At 35.3% G+C, this 10000-nt stretch overlaps 2 protein-coding genes across 2 annotated transcripts in view; one reads left to right on the top strand and one right to left on the bottom strand.

The window, feature by feature from the left end:
* Positions 1-703: 703 nt before the first annotated feature.
* Positions 704-7643, top strand: rrp7a (ribosomal RNA processing 7 homolog A). The gene is made up of 7 exons (XM_061027216.1): positions 704-829; positions 1022-1164; positions 6566-6691; positions 6785-6908; positions 7006-7103; positions 7188-7395; positions 7478-7643. Exons 1-7 carry the CDS (start codon positions 766-768, stop codon positions 7561-7563), a joined length of 849 nt encoding a protein of 282 aa, XP_060883199.1. The 5' UTR covers positions 704-765; the 3' UTR covers positions 7564-7643.
* A 684-nt stretch (positions 7644-8327) lies between these two features.
* The window catches only part of LOC132954609 (zona pellucida sperm-binding protein 1-like), a 6446-nt gene continuing 4773 nt past the window's right edge, over positions 8328-10000 (bottom strand). The window contains exons 9-12 of the mRNA XM_061027214.1: positions 9166-9310; positions 9024-9093; positions 8557-8685; positions 8328-8475 (exon numbers count right to left, since the gene is read on the bottom strand). Coding sequence (XP_060883197.1) covers positions 8363-8475; positions 8557-8685; positions 9024-9093; positions 9166-9310 — 457 coding nt within the window. The 3' untranslated portion in view covers positions 8328-8362. The remainder of the gene's footprint in view (positions 8476-8556; positions 8686-9023; positions 9094-9165; positions 9311-10000) is intronic.

Here is a 10000-nt window from a genome sequence, read left to right as displayed (position 1 = left end):
AGCATGAAACCAAAACAAACTGCTGTTTTGGCCACACGTGGCGTCTTCAGTTTGCTGCTAATGTAAGATTTTCATTAAATTCCAAGTCACTGAGGTTTGAGGTCGACTCAGACGGGTTTAACAGGAAAAACATTTTATTAAGACGATGATCCACTCGTGATTAAATACGATGAACCTCACCTTCTGTTCCACTGATCAACAGGTACATCAGTAGAACCTCCCTGGTCATGATTACGGAGCAACTTCCTCCTCATCTGTTTTTTCAGTTTGGGGTCATTTCCAAATAAAAGTTGTTTGGCTTTTGCCCTTTGTAAAACAACAAATAACTTCAATTCATTTGTAGTTTGATCTTAATACAACCTTCTCACGGTGTAAGTCAGTGACACGCCCCCTAAACACAAGATGAAGACTTTATATTTATATTGATGGTTTTGAATGTTTTGGTCTCCTTTAGTGTGGTCTTAACTACAACAAGACTTTATTAAAATAAAGGAAACAAAGGAGGGAAAAAAAGAGTAACAGCTTTGTCCACAGGGGGCGCCAACACCAAGACAAAAAACTAAATATTACAAATATTAACTCAAAACAACAACAGATATCTCTTTAATATTAAAAATAAGTAATTTATTTATTAATTAAATATTTAAAATTTTAGTATTCAAAATCGACTGTTTTTGGTTTCTGTATTTATTTATAAAAATAAAAAACTTGTCGCGTCGTTGTCATTTTTACCGTTTTACTTCCGGTGTTAAAGGTCATTTCAAGATGGCGCCGTCCGGGAAGAAACATGCCAGGGGCCAGCCGTGTGTCATTCCCGGAGGATTTACAGGTAAAAATAAACAAATTTAAGACAAATAAGTATGTTTCCAGTTAGTTTACTATCTTCTTCCCGCATTACGTCATTTGTTCCGTTTGTTTTTGTAGTTTTTTGAACTGTAGTCCTCTTCGCCTGTTCGCCAGACATCACTAGTTGATAACAGAGACTCTAATCACCGTGTTTGTTTGTTTTCTGTGTTTTCAGTCTTATCGTTCCAGTTTGATTCAGACAGCCTCTCACGTCACAGTGTTTATGTGAAGGAGCACAAAGTCCGAGCAGAGAGGGGGTCTCACAGACCTCTGGACCGGACTCTGTTTGTGCTCAACATCCCCCCCTACTGCACACAGGTACACATCCGGGTTCTAATCTAATAAAAGATCGAAATAATTAAATAACAACCTCTGACTGTGTTGTGTTGACATCATCTTAAACTTTGATATGATGGTGATGATGGGGGCGGCAGTAGCTCAGTCTGTAGGGAACCGGAGGGTCACCGGTTCAAGTCCCGGTGCGGACCAAATATGGAAGTTGGTCTGGTAGCTGGAGAGGAGCCAGATCACTTCCTGAGCACTGCCGAGGTGCCCCTGAGCAAGACACCAAACCCCCTCCCCACCATCAGCTCAGGAGCGCCCGCTGTGGGCCGCTCCGTCACTCTGACTTCTCTCCATTAGTTCATGTTCATAGGATCCTGTTTCTGCATGTGTGTGTTCATGACTTACAGAGTGTAGAAACTGAAATTTCCCCTTGATCAATAAAAGTTAATCTTAATCTTGATGTTGAGATCTGAGCAACAAAATATGATATATAATATATCCTTAAACTTCATTTTACTGCTTTAACAGAAATCTGACCTCCTGCACACTGTCTGAATGTTCAGTTTGTCTGAATGTTCAGTTTGTCTAAATGTTCAGTTTGTCTGAATGTTCAGTTTGTCTGAATGTTCAGTTTGTCTAAATGTTCAGTTTGTCTAAATGTTCAGTTTGTCTAAATGTTCAGTTTGTTTAAATGTTCAGTTTGTCTGAATGTTCAGTTTGTCTAAATGTTCAGTTTGTTTAAATGTTCAGTTTGTCTAAATGTTCAGTTTGTCTAAATGTTCAGTTTGTCTAAATGTTCAGTTTGTCTGAATGTTCAGTTTGTCTGAATGTTCAGTTTGTCTGAATGTTCAGTTTGTCTGAATGTTCAGTTTGTCTAAATGTTCAGTTTGTCTGAATGTTCAGTTTGTTTAAATGTTCAGTTTGTCTAAATGTTCAGTTTGTCTAAATGTTCAGTTTGTTTAAATGTTCAGTTTGTTTAAATGTTCAGTTTGTTTAAATGTTCAGTTTGTCTGAATGTTCAGTTTGTTTAAATGTTCAGTTTGTCTGAATGTTCAGTTTGTCTAAATGTTCAGTTTGTCTGAATGTTCAGTTTGTCTAAATGTTCAGTTTGTTTAAATGTTCAGTTTGTTTAAATGTTCAGTTTGTCTAAATGTTCAGTTTGTTTAAATGTTCAGTTTGTTTAAATGTTCAGTTTGTTTAAATGTTCAGTTTGTTTAAATGTTCAGTTTGTTTAAATGTTCAGTTTGTCTAAATGTTCAGTTTGTTTAAATGTTCAGTTTGTTTAAATGTTCAGTTTGTTTAAATGTTCAGTTTGTTTAAATGTTCAGTTTGTTTAAATGTTCAGTTTGTTTAAATGTTCAGTTTGTCTGAATGTTCAGTTTGTCTAAATGTTCAGTTTGTCTAAATGTTCAGTTTGTTTAAATGTTCAGTTTGTTTAAATGTTCAGTTTGTTTAAATGTTCAGTTTGTCTAAATGTTCAGTTTGTTTAAATGTTCAGTTTGTTTAAATGTTCAGTTTGTTTAAATGTTCAGTTTGTCTGAATGTTCAGTTTGTCTAAATGTTCAGTTTGTCTGAATGTTCAGTTTGTTTAAATGTTCAGTTTGTTTAAATGTTCAGTTTGTCTGAATGTTCAGTTTGTTTAAATGTTCAGTTTGTTTAAATGTTCAGTTTGTTTAAATGTTCAGTTTGTCTAAATGTTCAGTTTGTTTAAATGTTCAGTTTGTTTAAATGTTCAGTTTGTTTAAATGTTCAGTTTGTCTGAATGTTCAGTTTGTTTAAATGTTCAGTTTGTTTAAATGTTCAGTTTGTCTGAATGTTCAGTTTGTTTAAATGTTCAGTTTGTTTAAATGTTCAGTTTGTTTAAATGTTCAGTTTGTTTAAATGTTCAGTTTGTTTAAATGTTCAGTTTGTCTGAATGTTCAGTTTGTTTAAATGTTCAGTTTGTCTAAATGTTCAGTTTGTCTAAATGTTCAGTTTGTCTGAATGTTCAGTTTGTTTAAATGTTCAGTTTGTCTGAATGTTCAGTTTGTTTAAATGTTCAGTTTGTCTAAATGTTCAGTTTGTTTGAATGTTCAGTTTGTCTAAATGTTCAGTTTGTTTAAATGTTCAGTTTGTTTGAATGTTCAGTTTGTCTAAATGTTCAGTTTGTTTAAATGTTCAGTTTGTCTAAATGTTCAGTTTGTCTAAATGTTCAGTTTGTCTGAATGTTCAGTTTGTTTAAATGTTCAGTTTGTCTGAATGTTCAGTTTGTTTAAATGTTCAGTTTGTCTAAATGTTCAGTTTGTCTGAATGTTCAGTTTGTCTAAATGTTCAGTTTGTTTAAATGTTCAGTTTGTTTAAATGTTCAGTTTGTCTAAATGTTCAGTTTGTTTAAATGTTCAGTTTGTTTAAATGTTCAGTTTGTCTAAATGTTCAGTTTGTCTGAATGTTCAGTTTGTTTAAATGTTCAGTTTGTTTAAATGTTCAGTTTGTTTAAATGTTCAGTTTGTCTAAATGTTCAGTTTGTCTAAATGTTCAGTTTGTCTGAATGTTCAGTTTGTTTAAATGTTCAGTTTGTCTGAATGTTCAGTTTGTTTAAATGTTCAGTTTGTTTAAATGTTCAGTTTGTTTAAATGTTCAGTTTGTCTGAATGTTCAGTTTGTTTAAATGTTCAGTTTGTCTGAATGTTCAGTTTGTTTAAATGTTCAGTTTGTCTAAATGTTCAGTTTGTCTGAATGTTCAGTTTGTTTAAATGTTCAGTTTGTTTAAATGTTCAGTTTGTTTAAATGTTCAGTTTGTCTGAATGTTCAGTTTGTTTAAATGTTCAGTTTGTCTAAATGTTCAGTTTGTTTAAATGTTCAGTTTGTCTGAATGTTCAGTTTGTCTGAATGTTCAGTTTGTCTGAATGTTCAGTTTGTTTAAATGTTCAGTTTGTCTGAATGTTCAGTTTGTTTAAATGTTCAGTTTGTCTAAATGTTCAGTTTGTCTGAATGTTCAGTTTGTTTAAATGTTCAGTTTGTTTAAATGTTCAGTTTGTTTAAATGTTCAGTTTGTCTGAATGTTCAGTTTGTTTAAATGTTCAGTTTGTTTAAATGTTCAGTTTGTCTGAATGTTCCACTTTATTTGTGCAGGAGTTTTCTTTTATGTTTTGATGGATTCATTCCAGTGGTGGTTCTAGACCACTTTTACTGAGGGGGCCAAATGGGGGCCAGTTGTTTTGTCAGAGGGGAACATTAAACCCAGGAGACAAATACACAAAGATGATCGCTTTAAAAAATATATAAATATATTATATATATATATATATATAATATTTTATATATATATAATATTATATAGATGTGTTCTATTAATAGAACACATCTTTAAACACCATGATTTATATTTGTTTCAGTATTTAATACTAGATGAGTCCGGTTGTTGAGTCACTGTGTATGTGTTATGAGGGGGGGCTCTTCCTTTTGGAGGGGGGGCCACAGGGGGTACCAAGCTCAGTGTTACACTGGCCCCTGTTGGCCCCTGTTGGCCCCTGTTGGCCCCTGTTGGCCCTGTTGGCCCCTGCCTAGAACTGCCCATGATTCATTGCTCTCCTAATCCCCCGTGTGATGACCTGGACGATGTATTGATAGAAATACTGTAACAAGCTCTTTACAATTTAAGGTCCAGTCTCTTTTATTAGCCACATGTTGTTATATGTATATATTCTGTACATACATATTTATATATATATATTCTGTACATACATATTTATATATATATATTTATATATATATAAATATGTATGTACAGAATATATATATATATCTAAATATGTATGTACAGAATATATATATAAATATGTATATATATATATACATATTTATATATATATATTCTGTACATACATATTTATATATATATATTTATATATATATAAATATATATATATATATTCTGTACATACATATTTATATATATATATTCTGTACATACATATTTATATATATATTTATATATATATATAAATATGTATATATATACACATATTTATATATATATTCTGTACATACATATTTATATATATATATTTATATATATATATAAATATGTATATATATATATTCTGTACATACATATTTATATATATATATATATTCTGTACATACATATTTATATATATATATTTATATATATATATAAATATGTATATATATATATATTCTGTACATACATATTTATATATATATATTCTGTACATACATATTTATATATATATATATATATATATTCTGTACATACATATTTATATATATATATTTATATATATATATATAAATATGTATATATATATATTCTGTACATACATATATATATATATATATATATTCTGTACATACATATTTATATATATATATTTATATATATATATAAATATGTATATATATATATATTCTGTACATACATATTTATATATTTATATATATATATATATATATTCTGTACATACATATTCATATATATATATTTATATATATATATATATATATTCTGTACATACATATTTATATATATATATTCTGTACATACATATTTATATATATATATTTATATATATATATAAATATGTATATATATATTCTGTACATACATATTTATATATATATATTTATATATATATAAATATGTATGTACAGAATATATATATAAATATGTATATATATATATACATATTTATATATATATATTTATATATATATATATATATATATTCTGTACATACATATTTATATATATATATTCTGTACATACATATTTATATATATATTTATATATATATATAAATATGTATATATATATACACATATTTATATATATATATATATATATATTCTGTACATACATATTTATATATATATATTCTGTACATACATATTTATATATATATATTCTGTACATACATATTTATATATATATTTATATATATATATAAATATGTATATATATATACACATATTTATATATATATATATATATATATTCTGTACATACATATTTATATATATATATTCTGTACATACATATTTATATATACTGAACATATATTCTAGTTTTATCTAAACTTTTGGTTCTTAATTGCACTGTGCATTGTTACTCTTATCTTCTATACTATTTTTTATTTTTGCATTGTTCAGGAGAGCTTGGAACACAAAACTTTCATTGCCAGCTGTGACTGCTTTGACTGTTATGTTTTGCATTTGACTAATAAAGAGAACTTGAACTTGATGTTTTGATCATAGACTGTAAATATGATTTTTCATTATTTTATGCTGCACACTGAACACTTCTCTCCGTCTCTTTAGAGAGAAGTGCAAATTGCAGAAATACTTTGACAATGATTCTGGACTCCGGTTTCGATGACGCCCCTCTTGAAAGGTTTTTTAACATTTTATCGACCTTGTGGCGGTCTGTGTTTCAGGGCGTTATCAGGGAGTTGTTCTCGCAGTTTGGCGATGTTCAGTCGGTGGAGCTGAGAGATCACCCGGGCTCCTCTAAGGAGTCTGGACCCAAACTGTCCAAGATCTTCAAACCGGTTTGCAAACAGGTGGGTGTGTCCAGCGTCTGAATAACGTCTGCTGTGGCGTGTTGGTATCCTGTCCCGCCCCTCCTGACATGTAAAGAATCATTCTCTCTTCAGGGCTTCAAGGTGGGCTACATCGTGTTTCAGAACTCCTCCAGTATTTCAGCGGCTAAATCTCACTCACATGAGAAAGCGCTGCAGGTTTCCACAGAGCAGCGACCAATCAGGACAGGAGTACAGAGTGAGTGACGCGTCACTTTGGTGTGTGTGTGTGTGTGTGTGTGTGTGTGTGTGTGTGTGTGTGTGTCATCCTGTCGTGTTTCTCTTCCTAACACCAGAATGGATTCACCAGTACACCGAGTCTTTCATCCAGCCGGAGAAACTACAACAGATTGTGGACTCGTTCATGAAGGACTACGACAAACGTAAAGATGAGGTGAGCGTCCGTCTGCGTTTTCCTCCAGAACGCCGTCAGAAACACGGAAATGCACGAGACGTCATGGCGGGTTTGTTGTTACAGGAGGAGGAGAGAGAGAGGGAGGAGGCCGAGCAGCAGCAGGAGGACGAAGAGGGCTGGGTTAAAGTCACAAGGGGACAAAAGGGCACTAAGGCCCGCCCCCACAGCGAGGCGGCCAATCAGAGGGCTCTGCAGAAAGAGATAAGGAAGAAGAAGAGGAAGGAGCTCATGAACTTTTACACCTGGCAGCACAGGAACACCCAAAAAGAACGTAAGTGTCCCGCTCTGTTTTTATTTAATCGTTGGCTCTGATTTTCATCAAAGTCTAAATTTACTGGATTCTCTGGTTTCAGATATCGCTGAACTGAGGAAAAAGTTTGAGGAGGATAAACAGAGAATCGCTCTGCTGAGGGCGCAGAGGAAGTTCCGGCCGTACTGAGTCGCCTCGTACGTCTGCTTTGTGTGGTTTTTTTTGTAAGTGAACGTGTTTCTGTCAATAAAACGATGAGTCTGCTGAAAGTCTCTGATTATTGAAAACTAAGAAGGAAATGGTTGTAAAATTAAACGGGGGAGTTGGATTCATCGGCTGCAGGTTTGAATCCCGGACCCGGCCTGTCGATGCAACTCAACACAGTGGCCGAGGTCAACAGGAAGACGAGAGAGAGAGAGAGAGAGAATTCAGAACAGACTGAGACGTATCGTTAGCGGTGTCGTCGTTGTCTCGTGTTCAGCGGCTGCAGGAAGTCGTCTAACTTAAGTTCTGTTTCAGGTTTGACACAAATCAATAAATCCATCCGACACCAAAAAGTCATCTCTCATGACTGTCTACAATGGGTGTAACACCCGAGTCCCACTGTCTGTGATGTTTTCAGAGTCCTATCTTCACTTTGTTTACATCGCCCGGACGGCCGGCTGACTCCTCCCCTCGTGTATAAAAGTTGTTTAATTGAGGGACTAGAGAAAAGAAGAATAACATACTGTACTCACTGCTTAACTGTGTTTCTAGATCACGCTCATTTCAGGTCAATTTACATGCAGTGTGAAGATACGAGCATAATAAAGATCGCTAGCATTAGCATGCTAACACAACAATGCAGCGCGAGTTGTTTTGGTTTCATGCTGGTGCTCAAGGGCGACATCTGCTGGATCAAAAAATCACAGCGTTTAACGCAAACAAAATGAGATCAGAAAAAAAAAAACGAGTCACCATTTTGGGTGAATTATTTTATTCCTAAAGGTCACTGGTCCTCCGTCTTCTTCCACTTCCTGATGCTCGACCACGCAGTGAGCAGCAGGACCAATAGGAGGGCAGCGCCAACGCCAGAGAGAACGTACACCATCACCTGAAACACTGAACGACAAAAACAACGTTTAGTTCTGAGTGCTCTAGAAAAGATCGATAATATTTACAGTTGATGAACGAACGCCTCACTCGTGTTTTCTTTGGCACACGGGTTGTCGGCGAGCTGCGTGTTGTTGCGTCCCAGCAGCAGCGGTCCTAAAGACACCAGCTGATCAGACTCTGATATCGTCTCTCTCCTCTTCCTGTCGTTCTCCGACGCTGCAGGAGATTTTATTTATTTACAGTACTACACACACACACACACACACACACACACACACACACACACACACACACACACACACACACACACACACACACACACACACACACACACACACACACACACACACACACACACACACACACACACACACACACACACACACACACACACACACACACACACACACACACACACACACACACACACACAACACACAACACACAAACAAAACACACACACACACACAACACACAACACACAACACACACACACACACACACACACACTCACACACACACACACACACACACACACACACACACTCACTCACTCATGATGGCACAGCGCTGATCACAGTCGATGTCGTCGGTGCAGATTTCCACCCAGCAGAAGAAATAGATCTGAAGGAGAACACAGACTTGTCACATCCTGTAGTGATCAACAGATTCAAAGACACAGAAACATGATGTTACCTCCTCCACACTGGGGTTTCCTGTTTGAGGGTCCAAGAAGGCAAAGGTCTTGACATCAAACCTCCTGGTCTGGGAGTGCGAGGTGGTCTTCCCCTGTTTGTCGACGGGGACGGAGCTCCTCATGGAGTCTTCAGGGTTAGGACAGCTACACCCGGAGGAGACACAAAAACAGCCAACTTAAACTGTGATCTCCTCTCAGGATCGTCAGCGTCGTGGCTCTGGGTTCTTTTCTGTTCAATTATTTTTAGTATTTTGTATTTGTTATGTTCTTGCTGTTGTTTCTGTTCTTCTGTGTTTGTTCTTGTTTTTGCTGTTTGTCAAAGTACTTTGTAAACCTGTGTTTTTAAAAGATGCTATATAAATAAAGTTATTATTATTTGTCTGAAAACATCTAAATCAAACTGATATCAAAGATAACAATCGGGGCGTTGGTGGCGCAGTGGTCAGGGCGCGCGCCCCACGTATGGAGGCTGTCGTCTCGAGCGGGCGGCCCGGGTTCGCCTCCCACCCGTGGCCTCCTTCCCGCATGTCATTCCCCACTCTCTCTCCCACAAAAAGCCGAAAAATAAATCTAAAAAAAAAAAAAGATAATAATCAAAAAGCCAGAGATGCACGGTGGGGATGAGAAGTCCACAATCCATGCAGAATGTCGGCTAAAACAGCACACATCCACCCAGGTGCATGCTGGTCCTCTACCTGCCGTCTCACCCTCAGGTGACCACAGCCCACATCTTTGTGTTTTGGGGTTTGTGGAGAAACTGTCTCTGACTAGACTCTTCTCCTCTGTCGCCCCCCGGTGGTGGAATGAACTTCCAAACTCCATGTGATCTGCAGA

Source organism: Labrus mixtus, chromosome 20, assembly GCF_963584025.1.
Source record: "Labrus mixtus chromosome 20, fLabMix1.1, whole genome shotgun sequence".
Classification (NCBI taxonomy): Eukaryota; Metazoa; Chordata; class Actinopteri; order Labriformes; family Labridae; genus Labrus; species Labrus mixtus.
The sequence above is the reverse complement of the archived record's forward strand: the minus strand, read 5'-3'. Positions and strand labels throughout refer to the sequence as shown.

Bases quoted from the DNA above. Each gene is read 5' to 3' on its own strand.
- rrp7a (XM_061027216.1), top strand. From the start codon at position 766: ATGGCGCCGTCCGGGAAGAAACATGCCAGGGGCCAGCCGTGTGTCATT. The intron at 6,909-7,005 runs GTGAGTGACGCG...TCCTAACACCAG, and splicing joins AATCAGGACAGGAGTACAGA to AATGGATTCACCAGTACACC. The intron at 7,104-7,187 runs GTGAGCGTCCGT...TTGTTGTTACAG, and splicing joins ACGACAAACGTAAAGATGAG to GAGGAGGAGAGAGAGAGGGA.